Genomic DNA, 22,452 nt, shown 5'->3' with positions numbered 1-22,452 from the left:
GCTTCCTATATCCTAAACTGTCCCCCCCAAAAAACAACAGGCTACCCCTTTAAAGTAACGTAGGGTGAAAAAGAATATTTTGGACACAATGTTCATATAAAGCTATGGCAATAAAGGGTTAAACCTCTGCACAAGAATAAATGTATAATGGCAGGATACAGGGATATTGTTTCCTACTGTTTGGACAGACCATGAATAAGCCATTGATAAATCTGGACTGTGGCTGTAGACGCGGAGCCTCAGATTGTGTCTGGACCTGCCGGGTCCTTCTCATGCAGCAGCTTTGGGTGTGTGCAGAGACAAGGACGCCCGCACGGCTTCACCCCCCAACCTCACACCCTGCACTTTCACTTTTGCTTCAGTTTGCAGGAAGAAGACAGAAGAAAACAAGATGCCTCATTTTGGGGACCCGTCTAACCCTTCTTATGGGGTGTCCACTGGGGTAAGAGTCCAGTCATGTACCTTATATGTTAGTAAAGCTTCAGAGTTACCTATAGGCTATAGGTGGGGCCGAGATATGGATGGATATATCGGGAGGGGGGAGTATGGAGGGAAAGTTACTACGAGAAAATTCTATTATCACCACATCGAAAAGCTTTACAGTTTATCCAGGATTATATTGTGAAGACAACACAAGAAAACAACCCGAGGAGAACGTCAGAATATATAGTGCGGGGGAGGGTGAGTATATAATATTGTATAGGGGTATAAATCCGTATATCATGAAGTCACTATACAATGACATACGGAATACTTACACATCGTAGGGACTGTCCTTACAGAGGTCACTACAGGGCATATACAGTTATAGCCAGAGACAGATTCTCATCATGAAGGGTTAAAGAAGTCGGATCAGGGTCAGCGAGCTAAATAGCCATAAGATACAATTGTAAAAGAACTTTATATATTAAAGGGGTTTCCATGAACAGAACGTTATATGAATGTGTAGAAAATTAAACGTTATTCATTTTTTGCAAATATAAATCATTTTTTAAAATTTGCAGAGTTTTATCGATTTCCTCTAGCCATCTTGTCTGGATCGGTTGCCATTGGGTACGGCCATGAATGAAGAATAACCCAGCTACAAAAAGGACATCATGGCTGGTTCTGACAAGTCCCAGACCATAGAAAGTTCCAGCAGTCATGGTCATATCTATTGGCAACAGAGGTCACCACTAGGATGGTTAAACCCTTAGCACACAGATAGGACAATCAGCAAAAATTTGAGGAAACCTCTGCAGACTTTCTGTGAAATGTGCTGCGGAAAAAAAGATATGATGCGAGATTGGGCTCAGCAGTCACATGCGGTGGGTACATCCTGAGCTGCAGGACCAGACCGTGCGGGGAGGTGCAGGAGCACCAGGGACAGGTGATGATGGTTTCTTTAATTTTTTTTCACCTCCCTTGGCCTAATCCTATTAATATAAATGTGAAAGTTTGTGAGTTTCGATGTTCGGATGTTAGTTCCTCAGTCACGCAAAACCCGCTCCACCGATTTGGTTGAAATTTTCCACAAACATAGTTAATACACCCCATTGCGCAATAGGCTACTTTTCGTCACAATAGCACACATACGTTTTTCCCAGGACCCCCACAAAACCCAAACTCACATCACTATCTCTGCAATCTCACACACTTTGGACCATAGCAAGCCACAAAATTCATATTACCCTCTACAGCAGAGGTCAGCATGCCAAGAGTGGCACTCCTGCCATATTTCACTGGCACCCCAGCAGCACAGGACCTGCAAGAGTTAAATGAAGTCCGTGCTCTGCTAGAGCTGAGGCATAAGGACACTCCCCTTTGAGAGGGGTGCAGGAAACCCAGGGGGTGGAGCTTAATCGCTCAGGTCTCTGCCTGCTATAGTGATAGCTCCTGCTGTCTGCATCCTGCAAACATTCCCGGAGGAGGAGAGGAAGCTGCTAGCAAAGTGACACTGAAAAACACACAGGTACATAGGATTACTGTTCTCATTACTGTCAGGCATTTGGGGTTATTAGTTTAATGTTAGTAACTCCATGTGCCTCACATTAATAGGAATAAACCCCATCATGTCCCTCATATTAACCCCTGTGTGCCTCATATAAAGGTTACTACTATGTGAGACATATGGAGGGACTAATAAAAGACCTCAATAATGAAGATACTTAATTATTACCTCCAAGTCTCTCACATATCAGTAACTCTTATACAAGGGTTAATGTGAGGGACATGATGGGGTTAATTGCTATTAATAAGAGGCACATGGAGTTACTACCAGGGGCGGATCCAGGGCCGGGCGAGCTTAGCGGGGCCCCGCGGCCCGGCCCTAACAAAATGGTCCCGGTCAGCCTCGGCATAGTCGGGCAAGTGTCGGGGCCCACAGAGCCTCTGGGGGCCCCCTGGCACTTGCCTGTCAGGATTTCAGCTCATCGGCGTCCGTCCGCCGATGAGCTGAATACATACGCGATGCAGGAGCTGTGAGATCAGCTCCTGCTTTAAAGCTCCGGCCCGGCTTGCGTGTGTAGGCGTGATGACGTCATCACATCACACTTACACACGCAAGCCGGGCCGCAGCTAAGCAGGAGCTGAGGTCACAGCTCCTGCATCGCGTATGTGACTGGAGAGAGGAGCGTCGGGGGAACGATGGAAGGTGAGTGTAAGTGTTTGTTTTGTATTAAATATTAAGGTGGAACATAATGAAGGGGGCCCATGAAACTGGGGGGCAAATGAAGGGGAGGGGGGGAACGGCAGGACACTGGGGAAGATGAAGGGGGTGGGGAGAGAACGGCATGAAACTGGGGACAGAGATGGAGGGGGCCCAAAGAAACGGGGGGGCAAATGAAGGGGAGGGGGGAACAGCATGACACTGGGGAAGATGAAGGGGGGAGAATAGCATGACACTGGGGTGGATGGAGGGGGGAGAACAGCATGACACTGGGGCAGATGAAGGGGCGAGAACGGCATGACACTGGGGCAAATGAAGGGGGAGAGAACGGCATGACACTGGGGCAAATGAAGGGGGGGAGAACGGCATGACACTGAGGCAGATGAAGGGGGGAGAATGGCATGATACTGGGGCAGATGAAGGGGGGGGATGGCATGACACTGGGGCAGATGAAGGGGGGAGAATGGCATGACATTGGGGCAGATGAAGGGGGGAGAACGGCATGACACTGGGGCAGATGAAGGGGGGAGAATGGCATGACACTGAGGCAGATGAAGGGGGGAGAATGGCATGATACTGGGGCAGATGAAGGGGGGGATGGCATGACACTGGGGCAGATGAAGGGGGGAGAATGGCATGACATTGGGGCAGATGAAGGGGGGAGAACGGCATGACACTGGGGCAGAGACGGGGGGGGGACATGAAACTGTGGGCAGATAAAGAGGGAGAATGGCATGGAACTGGGGACAGAGATAGAGGGGGGGCATGAAACTAGGGGTAGATGAAGAGTGTATATGAAAATGGGGAGAGATGGAGGGGGGACATATAATTTACGGGTGACTGTAGGAGGATTATACTGTGTGGAATCACATGAATAATGAATGAGAATGGGCGGAGTCAACATAAAAGTGGGTGGGGCCTAATTTGCTGCGGCGCGCTGCGCGTAGGGCCCCGCCAAAGTCAATTGCCCAGGGCCCCGCAAACCCTGGATCCGCCACTGGTTACTACACTGTCATGCACAGGGCCAGACTTTATGTTGCTTGCTCAAGAGTATCCTGTGCCCAAAACTTACATGTACTGGTGGCAAATAAAAAATCATACCATATCGTATATCCAAGTATATTCACTTGAAATAACTCTGTCCAAAAGACACTATACCAACACCGTATAGCAGCTGAAATACAAATTACATCCAACACAAAAGTCTCATGTGCTCTCAGAATTACAGCAACAACAAGATACAAAGTTACATTTCATATCCCATACCTTATACACAGTACGAAAACCTTACCCGCGCCTGTATATACCCACTGCTACAATCACCGCAGACCAAGTTGCGGGTACCAGCTAGTTAATAAATATTTTAGCCTGTAAGTCCTTGTGCACACTACAATATAAAAAAATATGCTATAGATGTGCAAACTGTATAATACCTCCATGTGCAGGACATGAACTTCATGAAAACTGAAAGATATGGATATACCAATATACAGTACTGTAGTGATATGGCACCCACAAGGGTTTGTATACTCAGCCTGTAAATAACGTGATAACCAACATTCCCCTGGTATCCCTGTAGTTACATCACCTCTCGTCCTTGTGTCTTTCCAGACAACAATCATTGCTGTGGAGTTTGATGGAGGAGTTGTCATTGGCTCAGACTCCAGGGTCTCGGCCGGGTGGGTTTATATCCTCTCTCTATGATATCTCCGTCTTCTCAGATGTCTCAGACTCAGTATAGACTTATCTGATTCTTCTACAGAGACGCGGTGGTGAATCGAGTATTTAATAAACTGGCTCCTGTCCATGACAAGATCTATTGTGCCCTGTCAGGCTCAGCTGCGGATGCCCAGGCGGTGGCCGACATGGTGCATTACTACATGGAGGTGCACAGGTGAGTGGTGGGAGACGGAGCCGCCTGGTTATACAGCCGAGGATTGTCTACATTTCTATTTGTTATCATATATGTTAGAGGTCATGTCTGCAAGGAGCTAATTCTATCCAATCCCGGATGGAGCTATGGTCAGTGCGGGAAAGGGGGAAAAAACATGGACCTTACTGAGGGGTGGAACATAAGTGTGAATAAGCACTAAGTATAGGCCATTAATATTTAACGGGAGTCACCAGAACCAGCATATCACCCCAGCCCTGCAGATAGATAGGTTACTGTCACCAGAACCAGCATATCACCCCAGTCCTGCAGATAGATAGGTTACTGTCACCAGAACCAGCATATCCCCCCAGCCCTGCAGATAGATAGGTTACTGTCACCAGACCCAGCATATCCCCCCAGCCCTGCAGATAGATAGGTTACTGTCACCAGAACCAGCATATCACCCCAGCCCTGCAGATAGATAGGTTACTGTCACCAGACCCAGCATATCCCCCCAGCCCTGCAGATAGATAGGTTACTGTCACCAGAACCAGCATATCACCCCAGCCCTGCAGATAGATAGGTTACTGTCACCAGACCCAGCATATCCCCCCAGCCCTGCAGATAGATAGGTTACTGTCACCAGACCCAGCATATCACCCCAGCCCTGCAGATAGATAGGTTACTGTCACCAGACCCAGCATATCCCCCCAGCCCTGCAGATAGATAGGTTACTGTCACCAGACCCAGCATATTCCCCCAGCCCTGCAGATAGATAGGTTACTGTCACCAGACCCAGCATATCCCCCCAGCCCTGCAGATAGATAGGTTACTGTCACCAGACCCAGCATATCACCCCAGCCCTGCAGATAGATAGGTTACTGTCACCAGACCCAGCATATCCCCCCAGCCCTGCAGATAGATAGGTTACTGTCACCAGACCCAGCATATCACCCCAGCCCTGCAGATAGATAGGTTACTGTCACCAGACCCAGCATATCACCCCAGCCGTGCAGATAGATAGATTACTGTCACCAGAACCAGCATATCCCCCCAGCCCTGCAGATAGATAGGTTACTGTCACCAGAACCAGCATATCCCCCCAGCCCTGCAGATAGATAGGTTACTGTCACCAGACCCAGCATATCACCCCAGCCGTGCAGATAGATAGGTTACTGTCACCAGACCCAGCATATCACCACAGCCGTGCAAATAGATAGGTTGCTGTCACCAGACCCAGCATATCACCCCAGCCCTGCAGATAGATAGGTTAGTATCACCAGAAGCAGCATATCACCCCAGCCCTGCAGATAGATAGGTTACTGTCACCAGAAACAGCATATCCCCCCAGCCCTGCAGATAGATAGGTTAGTGTCACCAGAACCAGCATATCACCCCAGCCCTGCAGATAGATAGGTTACTGTCACCAGACCCAACATATCCCCCCAGCCCTGCAGATAGATAGGTTACTATCACCAGACCCAGCATATCACCCCAGCCCTGCAGATAGATAGGTTACTGTCACCAGACCCAGCACATCACCCCAGTCCTGCAGATAGATAGGTTACTGTCACCAGAACCAGGACATCACCCCAGCCCTACAGATAGATAGGTTACTGTCACCAGAACCAGCATATCCCCCCAGCCCTGCAGATAGATAGGTTACTGTCACCAGAACCAGCATATCCCCCCAGCCCTGCAGATAGATAGGTTACTGTCACCAGACCCAGCATATCACTCCAGCCGTGCAGATAGATAGGTTACTGTCACCAGACCCAGCATATCACCCCAGCCGTGCAGATAGATAGGTTACTGTCACCAGAACCAGCATATCACCCCAGCCGTGCAGATAGATAGGTTACTGTCACCAGAACCAGCATATCACCCCAGCACTGCAGATAGATAGGTTACTGTCACCAGTACCAGCATATCACCCCAGCCCTGCAGATAGATAGGTTACTGTTACCAGAACCAGCATATCACCCCAGCCCTGCAGATAGATAGGTTACTGTCACCAGAACCAGCATATCACCCCAGCCCTGCAGATAGATAGGTTACTGTCACCAGAACCAGCATATCACCCCAGCACTGCAGATAGATAGGTTACTGTCACCAGAACCAGCATATCACCCCAGCACTGCAGATAGATAGGTTACTGTCACCAGAACCAGCATATCACCCCAGCACTGCAGATAGATAGGTTACTGTCACCAGAACCAGCATATCACCCCAGCACTGCAGATAGATAGGTTACTGTCACCAGAACCAGCACATCCCCCCAGCCCTGCAGATAGATAGGTTACTGTCACCAGAACCAGCATATCACCCCAGCCCTGCAGATAGATAGGTTACTGTCACCAGAAACAGCATATCCCCCCAGCCCTGCAGATAGATAGGTTACTGTCACCAGAACCAGCATATCACCCCAGCCCTGCAGATAGATAGGTTACTGTCACCAGACCCAGCATATCCCCCCAGCCCTGCAGATAGATAGGTTACTGTCACCAGAACCAGCATATCACCCCAGCCCTGCAGATAGATAGGTTAGTGTCACCAGAACCAGCATATCACCCCAGCCCTGCAGATAGATAGGTTACTGTCACCAGACCCAGCATATCACCCCAGCCCTGCAGATAGATAGGTTACTGTCACCAGAACCAGCATATCACCCCAGCACTGCAGATAGATAGGTTACTGTCACCAGAACCAGCATATCACCCCAGCACTGCAGATAGATAGGTTACTGTCACCAGAACCAGCATATCACCCCAGCACTGCAGATAGATAGGTTACTGTCACCAGAACCAGCATATCACCCCAGCACTGCAGATAGATAGGTTACTGTCACCAGAACCAGCATATCCCCCCAGCCCTGCAGATAGATAGGTTACTGTCACCAGAACCAGCATATCACCCCAGCCCTGCAGATAGATAGGTTACTGTCACCAGAAACAGCATATCCCCCCAGCCCTGCAGATAGATAGGTTACTGTCACCAGAACCAGCATATCACCCCAGCCCTGCAGATAGATAGGTTACTGTCACCAGACCCAGCATATCCCCCCAGCCCTGCAGATAGATAGGTTACTGTCACCAGAACCAGCATATCACCCCAGCCCTGCAGATAGATAGGTTAGTGTCACCAGAACCAGCATATCACCCCAGCCCTGCAGATAGATAGGTTACTGTCACCAGACCCAGCATATCCCCCCAGCCCAGCAGATAGATAGGTTACTGTCACCAGACCCAGCATATCACCCCAGCCCTGCAGATAGATAGGTTACTGTCACCAGACCCAGCATATCCCCCCAGCCCTGCAGATAGATAGGTTACTGTCACCAGACCCAGCATATCACCCCAGCCCTGCAGATAGATAGGTTACTGTCACCAGACCCAGCATATCACCCCAGCCGTGCAGATAGATAGATTACTGTCACCAGAACCAGCATATCCCCCCAGCCCTGCAGATAGATAGGTTACTGTCACCAGAACCAGCATATCCCCCCAGCCCTGCAGATAGATAGGTTACTGTCACCAGACCCAGCATATCACCCCAGCCGTGCAGATAGATAGGTTACTGTCACCAGACCCAGCATATCACCACAGCCGTGCAGATAGATAGGTTGTTGTCACCAGACCCAGCATATCACCCCAGCCCTGCAGATAGATAGGTTAGTATCACCAGAAGCAGCATATCACCCCAGCCCTGCAGATAGATAGGTTACTGTCACCAGAAACAGCATATCCCCCCAGCCCTGCAGATAGATAGGTTAGTGTCACCAGAACCAGCATATCACCCCAGCCCTGCAGATAGATAGGTTACTGTCACCAGACCCAGCATATCCCCCCAGCCCTGCAGATAGATAGGTTACTATCACCAGACCCAGCATATCACCCCAGCCCTGCAGATAGATAGGTTACTGTCACCAGACCCAGCACATCACCCCAGTCCTGCAGATAGATAGGTTACTGTCACCAGAACCAGGACATCACCCCAGCCCTACAGATAGATAGGTTACTGTCACCAGAACCAGCATATCCCCCCAGCCCTGCAGATAGATAGGTTACTGTCACCAGAACCAGCATATCCCCCCAGCCCTGCAGATAGATAGGTTACTGTCACCAGACCCAGCATATCACTCCAGCCATGCAGATAGATAGGTTACTGTCACCAGACCCAGCATATCACCCCAGCCCTGCAGATAGATAGGTTACTGTCACCAGACCCAGCATATCACCCCAGCCGTGCAGATAGATAGATTACTGTCACCAGAACCAGCATATCCCCCCAGCCCTGCAGATAGATAGGTTACTGTCACCAGAACCAGCATATCCCCCCAGCCCTGCAGATAGATAGGTTACTGTCACCAGACCCAGCATATCACCCCAGCCGTGCAGATAGATAGGTTACTGTCACCAGACCCAGCATATCACCACAGCCGTGCAGATAGATAGGTTGCTGTCACCAGACCCAGCATATCACCCCAGCCCTACAGATAGATAGGTTAGTATCACCAGAAGCAGCATATCACCCCAGCCCTGCAGATAGATAGGTTACTGTCACCAGAAACAGCATATCCCCCCAGCCCTGCAGATAGATAGGTTAGTGTCACCAGAACCAGCATATCACCCCAGCCCTGCAGATAGATAGGTTACTGTCACCAGACCCAGCATATCCCCCCAGCCCTGCAGATAGATAGGTTACTATCACCAGACCCAGCATATCACCCCAGCCCTGCAGATAGATAGGTTACTGTCACCAGACCCAGCACATCACCCCAGTCCTGCAGATAGATAGGTTACTGTCACCAGAACCAGGACATCACCCCAGCCCTACAGATAGATAGGTTACTGTCACCAGAACCAGCATATCCCCCCAGCCCTGCAGATAGATAGGTTACTGTCACCAGAACCAGCATATCCCCCCAGCCCTGCAGATAGATAGGTTACTGTCACCAGACCCAGCATATCACTCCAGCCGTGCAGATAGATAGGTTACTGTCACCAGACCCAGCATATCACCCCAGCCGTGCAGATAGATAGGTTACTGTCACCAGAACCAGCATATCACCCCAGCCGTGCAGATAGATAGGTTACTGTCACCAGAACCAGCATATCACCCCAGCACTGCAGATAGATAGGTTACTGTCACCAGTACCAGCATATCACCCCAGCCCTGCAGATAGATAGGTTACTGTTACCAGAACCAGCATATCACCCCAGCCCTGCAGATAGATAGGTTACTGTCACCAGAACCAGCATATCACCCCAGCCCTGCAGATAGATAGGTTACTGTCACCAGAACCAGCATATCACCCCAGCACTGCAGATAGATAGGTTACTGTCACCAGAACCAGCATATCACCCCAGCACTGCAGATAGATAGGTTACTGTCACCAGAACCAGCATATCACCCCAGCACTGCAGATAGATAGGTTACTGTCACCAGAACCAGCATATCACCCCAGCACTGCAGATAGATAGGTTACTGTCACCAGAACCAGCATATCACCCCAGCCCTGCAGATAGATAGGTTACTGTCACCAGAACCAGCATATCACCCCAGCCCTGCAGATAGATAGGTTACTGTCACCAGAACCAGCATATCACCCCAGCCCTGCAGATAGATAGGTTACTGTCACCAGGACCAGCATATCACCCCAGCCCTGCAGATAGATAGGTTACTGTCACCAGACCAGCATATCACCCCAGCCCTGCAGATAGATAGGTTACTGTCACCAGAACCAGCATATCACCCCAGCCCTGCAGATAGATAGGTTACCGTCACCAGACCCAGCATATCCCCCAGCCCTGCAGATAGATAGGTTACTGTCACCAGACCCAGCATATCCCCCAGCCCTGCAGATAGATAGGTTACTGTCACCAGAACCAGCATATTACCCTAGCCCTGCAGATAGATAGGTTACTGTCACCAGAACCAGCATATCACCCCAGCCCTGCAGATAGATAGGTTACTGCCACCAGACCCAGCATATCACCCAGCCCTGCAGATAGATAGGTTACTGTCACCAGAACCAGCGTATCACCCCAGCCCTGCAGATAGATAGGTTACTGTCACCAGAACCAGTATATCACCCCAGCCCTGCAGATAGATAGGTTACTGTCACCAGAACCAGGACATCACCCCAGCCCTACAGATAGATAGGTTACTGTCACCAGAACCAGCATATCACCCCAGTCCTGCAGATAGATAGGTTACTGTCACCAGAACCAGCATATCACCCCAGCCCTGCAGATAGATAGGTTAGTGTCACCAGAACCAGCATATCACCCCAGCCCTGCAGATAGATAGGTTACTGTCACCAGACCCAGCATATCCCCCCAGCCCTGCAGATAGATAGGTTACTGTCACCAGACCCAGCATATCACCCCAGCCCTGCAGATAGATAGGTTACTGTCACCAGACCCAGCATATCCCCCCAGCCCTGCAGATAGATAGGTTACTGTCACCAGACCCAGCATATCACCCCAGCCCTGCAGATAGATAGGTTACTGTCACCAGACCCAGCATATCACCCCAGCCGTGCAGATAGATAGATTACTGTCACCAAAACCAGCATATCCCCCCAGCCCTGCAGATAGATAGGTTACTGTCACCAGAACCAGCATATCCCCCCAGCCCTGCAGATAGATAGGTTACTGTCACCAGACCCAGCATATCACCCCAGCCGTGCAGATAGATAGGTTACTGTCACCAGACCCAGCATATCACCACAGCCGTGCAGATAGATAGGTTGCTGTCACCAGACCCAGCATATCACCCCAGCCCTGCAGATAGATAGGTTAGTATCACCAGAAGCAGCATATCACCCCAGCCCTGCAGATAGATAGGTTACTGTCACCAGAAACAGCATATCCCCCCAGCCCTGCAGATAGATAGGTTAGTGTCACCAGAACCAGCATATCACCCCAGCCCTGCAGATAGATAGGTTACTGTCACCAGACCCAACATATCCCCCCAGCCCTGCAGATAGATAGGTTACTATCACCAGACCCAGCATATCACCCCAGCCCTGCAGATAGATAGGTTACTGTCACCAGACCCAGCACATCACCCCAGTCCTGCAGATAGATAGGTTACTGTCACCAGAACCAGGACATCACCCCAGCCCTACAGATAGATAGGTTACTGTCACCAGAACCAGCATATCCCCCCAGCCCTGCAGATAGATAGGTTACTGTCACCAGAACCAGCATATCCCCCCAGCCCTGCAGATAGATAGGTTACTGTCACCAGACCCAGCATATCACTCCAGCCGTGCAGATAGATAGGTTACTGTCACCAGACCCAGCATATCACCCCAGCCGTGCAGATAGATAGGTTACTGTCACCAGAACCAGCATATCACCCCAGCCGTGCAGATAGATAGGTTACTGTCACCAGAACCAGCATATCACCCCAGCACTGCAGATAGATAGGTTACTGTCACCAGTACCAGCATATCACCCCAGCCCTGCAGATAGATAGGTTACTGTCACCAGAACCAGCATATCACCCCAGCACTGCAGATAGATAGGTTACTGTCACCAGAACCAGCATATCACCCCAGCACTGCAGATAGATAGGTTACTGTCACCAGAACCAGCATATCACCCCAGCACTGCAGATAGATAGGTTACTGTCACCAGAACCAGCATATCACCCCAGCACTGCAGATAGATAGGTTACTGTCACCAGAACCAGCATATCACCCCAGCCCTGCAGATAGATAGGTTACTGTCACCAGAACCAGCATATCCCCCCAGCCCTGCAGATAGATAGGTTACTGTCACCAGAAACAGCATATCCCCCCAGCCCTGTAGATAGATAGGTTACTGTCACCAGAACCAGCATATCACCCCAGCCCTGCAGATAGATAGGTTACTGTCACCAGACCCAGCATATCCCCCCAGCCCTGCAGATAGATAGGTTACTGTCACCAGAACCAGCATATCACCCCAGCCCTGCAGATAGATAGGTTACTGTCACCAGAAACAGCATATCACCCCAGCCCTGCAGATAGATAGGTTACTGTCACCAGAACCAGCATATCACCCCAGCCCTGCAGATAGATAGGTTACTGTCACCAGACCCAGCATATCCCCCCAGCCCTGCAGATAGATAGGTTACTGTCACCAGAACCAGCATATCACCCCAGCCCTGCAGATAGATAGGTTAGTGTCACCAGAACCAGCATATCACCCCAGCCCTGCAGATAGATAGGTTACTGTCACCAGACCCAGCATATCCCCCCAGCCCAGCAGATAGATAGGTTACTGTCACCAGACCCAGCATATCACCCCAGCCCTGCAGATAGATAGGTTACTGTCACCAGACCCAGCATATCCCCCCAGCCCTGCAGATAGATAGGTTACTGTCACCAGACCCAGCATATCACCCCAGCCCTGCAGATAGATAGGTTACTGTCACCAGACCCAGCATATCACCCCAGCCGTGCAGATAGATAGATTACTGTCACCAGAACCAGCATATCCCCCCAGCCCTGCAGATAGATAGGTTACTGTCACCAGAACCAGCATATCCCCCCAGCCCTGCAGATAGATAGGTTACTGTCACCAGACCCAGCATATCACCCCAGCCGTGCAGATAGATAGGTTACTGTCACCAGACCCAGCATATCACCACAGCCGTGCAGATAGATAGGTTGCTGTCACCAGACCCAGCATATCACCCCAGCCCTGCAGATAGATAGGTTAGTATCACCAGAAGCAGCATATCACCCCAGCCCTGCAGATAGATAGGTTACTGTCACCAGAAACAGCATATCCCCCCAGCCCTGCAGATAGATAGGTTAGTGTCACCAGAACCAGCATATCACCCCAGCCCTGCAGATAGATAGGTTACTGTCACCAGACCCAGCATATCCCCCCAGCCCTGCAGATAGATAGGTTACTATCACCAGACCCAGCATATCACCCCAGCCCTGCAGATAGATAGGTTACTGTCACCAGACCCAGCACATCACCCCAGTCCTGCAGATAGATAGGTTACTGTCACCAGAACCAGGACATCACCCCAGCCCTACAGATAGATAGGTTACTGTCACCAGAACCAACATATCCCCCCAGCCCTGCAGATAGATAGGTTACTGTCACCAGAACCAGCATATCCCCCCAGCCCTGCAGATAGATAGGTTACTGTCACCAGACCCAGCATATCACTCCAGCCATGCAGATAGATAGATTACTGTCACCAGAACCAGCATATCCCCCCAGCCCTGCAGATAGATAGGTTACTGTCACCAGAACCAGCATATCCCCCCAGCCCTGCAGATAGATAGGTTACTGTCACCAGACCCAGCATATCACCCCAGCCGTGCAGATAGATAGGTTACTGTCACCAGACCCAGCATATCACCACAGCCGTGCAGATAGATAGGTTGCTGTCACCAGACCCAGCATATCACCCCAGCCCTGCAGATAGATAGGTTAGTATCACCAGAAGCAGCATATCACCCCAGCCCTGCAGATAGATAGGTTACTGTCACCAGAAACAGCATATCCCCCCAGCCCTGCAGATAGATAGGTTAGTGTCACCAGAACCAGCATATCACCCCAGCCCTGCAGATAGATAGGTTACTGTCACCAGACCCAGCATATCCCCCCAGCCCTGCAGATAGATAGGTTACTATCACCAGACCCAGCATATCACCCCAGCCCTGCAGATAGATAGGTTACTGTCACCAGACCCAGCACATCACCCCAGTCCTGCAGATAGATAGGTTACTGTCACCAGAACCAGGACATCACCCCAGCCCTACAGATAGATAGGTTACTGTCACCAGAACCAGCATATCCCCCCAGCCCTGCAGATAGATAGGTTACTGTCACCAGAACCAGCATATCCCCCCAGCCCTGCAGATAGATAGGTTACTGTCACCAGACCCAGCATATCACTCCAGCCGTGCAGATAGATAGGTTACTGTCACCAGACCCAGCATATCACCCCAGCCGTGCAGATAGATAGGTTACTGTCACCAGAACCAGCATATCACCCCAGCCGTGCAGATAGATAGGTTACTGTCACCAGAACCAGCATATCACCCCAGCACTGCAGATAGATAGGTTACTGTCACTAGTACCAGCATATCACCCCAGCCCTGCAGATAGATAGGTTACTGTTACCAGAACCAGCATATCACCCCAGCCCTGCAGATAGATAGGTTACTGTCACCAGAACCAGCATATCACCCCAGCCCTGCAGATAGATAGGTTACTGTCACCAGAACCAGCATATCACCCCAGCCCTGCAGATAGATAGGTTACTGTCACCAGAACCAGCATATCACCCCAGCACTGCAGATAGATAGGTTACTGTCACCAGAACCAGCATATCACCCCAGCACTGCAGATAGATAGGTTACTGTCACCAGAACCAGCATATCACCCCAGCACTGCAGATAGATAGGTTACTGTCACCAGAACCAGCATATCACCCCAGCACTGCAGATAGATAGGTTACTGTCACCAGAACCAGCATATCACCCCAGCCCTGCAGATAGATAGGTTACTGTCACCAGAACCAGCATATCACCCCAGCCCTGCAGATAGATAGGTTACTGTCACCAGAACCAGCATATCACCCCAGCCCTGCAGATAGATAGGTTACTGTCACCAGGACCAGCATATCACCCCAGCCCTGCAGATAGATAGGTTACTGTCACCAGACCAGCATATCACCCCAGCCCTGCAGATAGATAGGTTACTGTCACCAGACCAGCATATCACCCCAGTCCTGCAGATAGATAGGTTACTGTCACCAGAACCAGCATATCACCCCAGCCCTGCAGATAGATAGGTTACTGTCACCAGAACCAGGACATCACCCCAGCCCTACAGATAGATAGGTTACTGTCACCAGAACCAGCATATCACCCCAGTCCTGCAGATAGATAGGTTACTGTCACCAGAACCAGCATATCACCCCAGCCCTGCAGATAGATAGGTTACTGTCACCAGACCCCAGCATATCACCCCAGCCCTGCAGATAGATCGGTTAGTGTCACCAGAACCAGCATATCACCCCAGCCCTGCAGATAGATAGGTTACTGTCACCAGACCCAGCATATCACCCCAGCCCTGCAGATAGATAGATTACTGTCACCAGACCCAGCATATCACCCCAGCCCTGCAGATAGATAGGTTACTGTCACCAGAACCAGCATATCACCCCAGTCCTGCAGATTGAAAGGTTACTGTTACCTGACTCTCTCACCTTGTGATTCACTGTCTACGTTGCTGAAATGTTGCAAATTGTATATTAAGTTCATGCAAATGAGCCATAGATATATGTTTTTTAATGGTACACAAAATGAACCGTGCATAGGGCCTAGGGTTTGATTGAACCCCGGTTAAAGAGGACCTTTCACCACTTTTGGGCACATGCAGTGTTATATACTGCCAGAAAGCCGACAGTGCGCTGATTTCAGCGCACTGTCGGCTTTCCCGATCTGTGCCCGGTGTAAAGAGCTTACGGTGCCGGTACCGTAGTGCTCTATGGTCAGAAGGGCGTTTCTGACCATTAGCCAGAGACGTCCTTCTGCCTCGCGGCGCCAATCGCGCTGTACTGTGGAGCGGGGAGGAACTCCCCCCTCCCGCTCCTGATAATACTCGTCTATGGACGAGCTGTGTGAGCAGAGGGAGGGGGCGTTCCTCCCGGCTCCACAGTACAGCGTGATTGGCGCCGCGAGGCAGAAGGACGTCTCTGGCTAATGGTCAGAAACGCCCTTCTGACCATAGAGCACTACAGTACCGGCACCGTAAGCTCTTTACACCGGGCACAGATCGGGAAAGCCGACAGTGCGCTGAAATCAGCGCACTGTCGGCTTTCTGGCAGTATATAACACTGCATGTGCCCAAAAGTGGTGAAAGGTCCTCTTTAAGAACCACTGCTCTAGTTGCTCCAATTTGGTTGTTTGCATGTTTACAAAAATATCATATCTCAGTAATGGAGGCAGCAAGACACAAGGGGAAACACTGTTTGATTTACTGTATCTGTGTATGTATATTACTTTCAGTGTATGTATAATATTCCAAATCAGAATGATAAGCACATTGCAGGTGATATTTCTGAGTGTGATGATTCTGTAGCTGTAAAGAACGATAACTAATGTAAAAATGTTAAAATCACTTTTTGGGTTTTGCCAATATTCTCTGAGGTTTAGGCTGATATTTTTTCTGTTCTCCTCCAAACACAGTGTAGAAATGGGCGCTCCTCCATTAGTATTAGCTGCTGCCAACCTGGTGAAGGGGATCAGCTACAAGTACAAGGAAGAAATGGTCGCCCATCTGATTGTGGCCGGCTGGGACCAGAGGAATGGGGGGCAGGTAAGTTAGCCCCAAATGTCAGCTAAAGATTGTGCGAGCCACTGTATGTGTGTGGAGCGCTGCTCTGGCAGGCCTTGGGTGTGCCAAATAATTCTTATAGACTTAAAGTTGATAAAAAATGACACTTTGACCCAATATATATATGTTCACTACATCACTTACTGCTCTCCAATAGCACATTGACCAGGTGACCCTGCGTCAGCTTTCACTGTAAGGGTGTTGCACAATCCTCGCACTACTTGCCCTTGGAGAAGTGTATCAGTTTGTGAGTGTCATGTGGTTCTCGGGCCCCCTGCATGGGGCTCCTGATTTGGGGCACATAAATTCTGCACCATGATGGACACCATACCACTACACAGTAACTCTATACAGGAGATGCTCCATCATTTATTTGCACAATTGTTCCATTTTATCCTCTTTCTTATTTAGTGGATCTCAATGCCTAAAGTAATAGATCAGGGCTCTTACTAAGTCTGTGTTCTTCCTGTAGGTCTTCGGGACGTTGGGTGGGATGATAACTCAGCAGCCGTTTGCTATTGGTGGATCCGGCAGCACATACATCTACGGTTATGTGGATTCCGTTTTTAAACCCGGCATGTCAAGGGAGCAGTGCGAGAAATTCGCTGTTCATGGTAAGGAAATCAACAGACTCTACATCTAAAGATTCCGCACATCTATTGTTCCCCTATGTCAGCAGCAATTCCCTTTAGTGACACTGGAAGGTTTTTTTGTTTATTTTTAAACAAGTGAAAAGAATCTGGATGGAAAGTCTGGAGAAAACCTAAACTAGTGAGAGTGAATGAGTTCCCCATATTAAGCAGTCAGGGTCCAGCTCCCATTTTCCTCTCATTATTCAAGGACACATTTCTGAGCCCCATGGCTCCATTTTTCTCACTGTCTTTCTTCTCTACTTTCCTCTTCCAGTAAAGCTATGATAAAATCCTTGTTTTTCCTTCTGCTGCAACTGTTACAATCCTCAGGATGGAGGTCCCCCCAATTGCAGTTCAAAGTGCAGTTGCCCACCTAATTGTTGTCAGGTGTTGCCCCTCACGCACTGCCGCACTGATAAGTAAAAACTTTGGTGTAAACTCCATGCAGCTCCTCCAATGACTGAGAACTATCACTACGTCCATCACTGATAGGACCGCCCCTGTGACTAGAGGATTGTCTCTAAGCATAAAAATGGCAAAATGGATAAATAACAGGTTATTCAGTCCATTGTCATGTGATGTACACACAGGCTTATTACTGTGCTGTGACTATAATGAGCTGTGCATCTGTGTGTCCATCACATGACCATGCACATGCACCCCATCACATGACCATGCACATGCACTCCATGCACCCCATCACATGACCATGCACCCCATTACATGACCATGCACCCCATCACATGACCATGCACTCCATGCACCCCATCACATGACCATGCACAACCCCTTTACAGTTTTTGCGTCCTACTAGGACAGCATTACCCTCCATAGTTCTTTATTCTCCCTTACAGACACTTATACGCAGCGATTCCCTATTATTTTACTTCTTGGTGTTTCTTCTCTTCACAGCTCTGGCCCTGGCAATGAGCAGAGATGGATCCAGCGGAGGAGTCATCTATCTGGTCACTGTCACAAAGGAGGGGGCAAAGGAGAACATTATCAGTGGGGACAAGATCCCTCAGTTCTATGACCTATGACCTGTCATCATTCCTTGCAATAAACTGATTCCGGTTAATCTGTACTTTATTCTAGTGAATTCCCTTGAATATCTTCAGTGTATCAGTCTATATTGTGTTCTGCTGTTAGCCTTAGATCATCAGTCATGGCCGTGTGTTACATGTACTGAAAAGAAACCCTCAGAAATACACAGTGTTTCATTTTGACATATAGACTGAAGCCACACAATGCAGAAAAGCTCAGTTTTTTATTGCAGATTATGCAGTTTTTTTGGAACCAAAGTTAAGAGCGACTTTATAAGATATGGAAAATATAAAGAAAACCTCCTATGCTTCTCCCTTCTGCTACATTCAATCACAACGAACTCCTATCCTCACCATATTACCAGAGGCCTCACTGCCGGGAATCCCAGGGGTCACTATTTCTGCTGCATCTGCACAGTATACAGTGATGGTTGAGCAGATATGGTGGGGCCCAATAGTTAATCATTTGTTACACTCAGTTCACATTTGTGCCAGGAGTCTGTTCTTCTGCTCTATAAGAGGAAACATGCACCACAAAAATATTGGACACAAATGAAGCCTGAGGAACCTCATTGACTATAGCGAGGTCCATTGGTTGTCCATTGGGATGTGGTATTGAACTATAAGCACAGTCAGATAGTTGGGTTCATGTGAATAAAACTTTTCTGCTTCCTGATTGCTCGCTGCCTCCATTACTGAGATATTGTGTTTTTTTTCCTAATATACTAATGAGCTGTTTGGTGCAACAAGGGCGTCGCCATTACTGATCGCTCCAGTCTTCCCTCCCTCCTATGTCATGTACAGTGCCTGGCCCCGTCAGCCATAGCAGGGAGGGGGGACTGGACACATGAAGGCATAACTATTGGGGGCAATGAGAGCAATGCAATTGTAAATTAGAGCAATGGCAACATCCTCGTAGCGCCAAACAGCTCATTAGCATATCAGGAATAAAGCTAATGTCTAAACAAGACAGGCAGCAAACAAGAAGAAGAATAAAGTGCTTTATCCATGAGAGTCCCGGCTACCTGACTGTGCTTATAGTATAATAGAAACTGGTGACAAGACTGCCTTTACAACAAACCCATCACTGCAGGCAGCATGCTGTTAGGCTTAGGAGTCCAGTGGGCGGTCCTAATCATTGATTGACAGCCTTCCCTGTATCCAGAAGTAGGTCTGATATTGACCAGACTCAATGCCAAGTTCTGCTCTCTTTAAAGGGATTCTACCACTAAAACACATTTTTTTCTAGTTAACACGTCGGAATAGCCTTTAGAAAGGCTATTCGTCTCCTACCTTTAGAAGTGCTCTCCGCCGCGCCGTTTGTTCAAAATACCGGTTTGTACCGGTATGCTAATGAGTTCTCTCGCAGCGATGGGGGCGTCCCCATTGCAGCTCGAAAACCGACCGCAGCGCCGCCTCTATGGTCTTGCGTATCCTCCCCTTGCTTCTTCAGCGTCCTGTCGGACGCCTGCGCAGTACGCTCTGTTCGGCGAAGATTGCCGAACGTACTGCGCATGCGCGAAATTGAGGTCCCAGCCATAGTGCGGGCACTGCAATTTCGCGCATGCGCAGTACGTTCGGCAATCTTCGCCGAACAGAGCGTACTGCGCAGGCGTGCGACAGGACGCTGAAGAAGCAAGGGGAGGATACACAAGACCATAGAGGCGGCGCTACGGTCGGTTTTCGAGCTGCAATGGGGACGCCCCCATCGCTGCTTCTGCGATGGGGGACGCCCCCATCGCTGCGAGAGAACTCATTAGCATACCGGTACAAACCAGTATTTTGAACGAACGGCGCGGCGGAGAGCACTTCTAAAGGTAGGAGACGAATAGCCTTTCTAAAGGCTATTCCAACGTGTTAACTAGAAAAAAATGTGTTTTAGTGGTAGAATCCCTTTAACAGAAGGACAATCCCTTGGCTATGAATGCCCTGCCCATGCCTTGGAGGTTCAGGCTGACGTATACAGTGTTGGCCAAAAGTATTGCCCCCCCCTGCAATAATACTCAGTTTCTTCCAGATAATGATTACAAGAACAAATTCTTTGGTATTTTCTTCATTTATTTTGTCTTCAATAGAAAACCACAAAAAGAATTGTCAAAAAGCCAAATTGGATATAATTCCACAGCAAACATAAAAAACGGGGTGGACAAAAGTATTGGCACTGTTTAAAAAATCATGTGATGCTTCTCTAATTTGTGTAATTAACAGCACCTGTTACTTACCTGAGGTACCTAACAGGTGGTGGCAATAACTAAATCACACTTGCAGCCAGTTGAAATGGATTAAAGTTGACTCCACCTCTGTCCTGTGTCCTTGTGTGACCACATTGAGCATGGAGACAAGAAAGAAGACCAAAGAACTGTCTGAGGACTTGAGAAGCAAAATTGTGAGGAAGCATGAGCAATCTCAAGGCTACAAGTCCATCTCCAAAGACCTGAATGTTCCTGTGTCTGCCGTGCACAGTGTCATCAAGAAGTGTAAAGCCCATGGCCCTGTGGCTAACCTCCCTAGATGTGGACGCAAAAGAAACATTGCCGAGAGATTTCACCGCAAGATTGTGCGGATGGTGAATAAAGAACCTCAACTAACATCCTCATTCTCTTTTGTGTTTTTTCATTCCAAGAAAAATAAATGAAGATATTACCAAAGAGTTTGTGCTTGTAATCATTATCTGGGGGACACCAAGGATTATCGGACAGGACTGCAGGGGGGACAAGACTTTTGGCCAACACTGTATATTCCATCCAGTTTCCATGATACGTAAGGTAATGATGATAATCAGACAGGACCAAACCTTGGTAATTGCCATCATACTATTCTGATTTTCCCAACTCACACAGATGAGTTGCAGGATTTACTAGCGGCTTCCCCCTGTTCAGAATCTGGTATCTCAGGGCTCTCGACTCTGCCCAGACCTGAAAACCTTCAATCTGACCTACTGGAGGGAGAGATGGAATTCAGGACTGCTCCAGAGAGTCCTCTAGATCATAATAGGGACTGGTCAACTACCAGGAGATCTACTAATAGGAACTATGCCACGATATGTTCTATCCTCATTGCCTGGAATGCAAGGAAAGGGTTTGAGCAATTCCATTCCTGATATCTTGGAGTTTCTTCAGGAAATCCTGGACAAGCCCTTAGACCTTCTACATAGAAGGCAGAGATTGGGGCCTGGTCAGCCTGCTTGGGAAAGCAGCTATCTCAGGAACCTCTGTTAAAGAGAGTCCTTAAAGGGGTATTCCCACGTCGCATACTCACCAGTCTTCGCTGCTGTAAAATCTTCTTTCTTCCTGGTTTCTTTCATCATTGGTGGGAGGGGTTTCATATGGAAAGCCATATTGTCCGACTACCTCCAGTTTAGCTCCACCCACCACATAACGTGATGCTATGGGATGACTGAAGGACCTGTGATGTCATCAAAGGTCCTATAACACTTGGATTTAGCTTGTTATATATACTAAATCCTAGTGAGCAGAGGGACTAGGTCCCACTAGGATTTAGACTGTTCTATATAAGAAAGCAGCACTCACCTCCCCCCTCCTTTATCTGAGAGCAGGAAGCTAGGTCACAGGACAAAGACACAGGAATAGCTAGAAACACAGGCTCGCTCCCGTGCACTTAGCCCCTCCTCCCTCCGAGCAGCAGCTACCTCACTTGACTTTTGAGCAGATAAGTCAAGGGCTGTGGCCACAATGAAGTGAATAAAGTAAGATAGTGGAGAAACAAAGCAGTTCTGCTGAAGCAATGTATTTAGGAAAAGTCTTACATCCACATTAACGAGCAGTATAGATAGGATCCTTGTGATGGGACAACCCCTTTAAGCTTCTAGGCTAAGACTGTCCATAGCTTATCCTATCACTCAATGGTAAAAGTAACACACAGACACCAGTCA

General features: G+C 49.0%; 1 protein-coding gene across 1 annotated transcript; it reads left to right on the top strand.

Annotated features, from left to right (window-relative positions):
• Positions 1–351: 351 nt before the first annotated feature.
• PSMB9 (proteasome 20S subunit beta 9) lies at positions 352–18,595 on the top strand. The gene is made up of 6 exons (XM_075260526.1): positions 352–442; positions 4,259–4,326; positions 4,410–4,541; positions 16,738–16,867; positions 17,358–17,499; positions 18,430–18,595. Exons 1-6 carry the CDS (start codon positions 392–394, stop codon positions 18,555–18,557), a joined length of 651 nt encoding a protein of 216 aa, XP_075116627.1. The 5' UTR covers positions 352–391; the 3' UTR covers positions 18,558–18,595.
• The last annotated feature ends 3,857 nt before the right edge of the window (positions 18,596–22,452 follow it).

The sequence above is a fragment of the Leptodactylus fuscus genome, chromosome 11 (genome assembly GCF_031893055.1).
Source record: "Leptodactylus fuscus isolate aLepFus1 chromosome 11, aLepFus1.hap2, whole genome shotgun sequence".
Taxonomy (NCBI): domain Eukaryota; kingdom Metazoa; phylum Chordata; class Amphibia; order Anura; family Leptodactylidae; genus Leptodactylus; species Leptodactylus fuscus.
The sequence above is the reverse complement of the archived record's forward strand: the minus strand, read 5'-3'. Positions and strand labels throughout refer to the sequence as shown.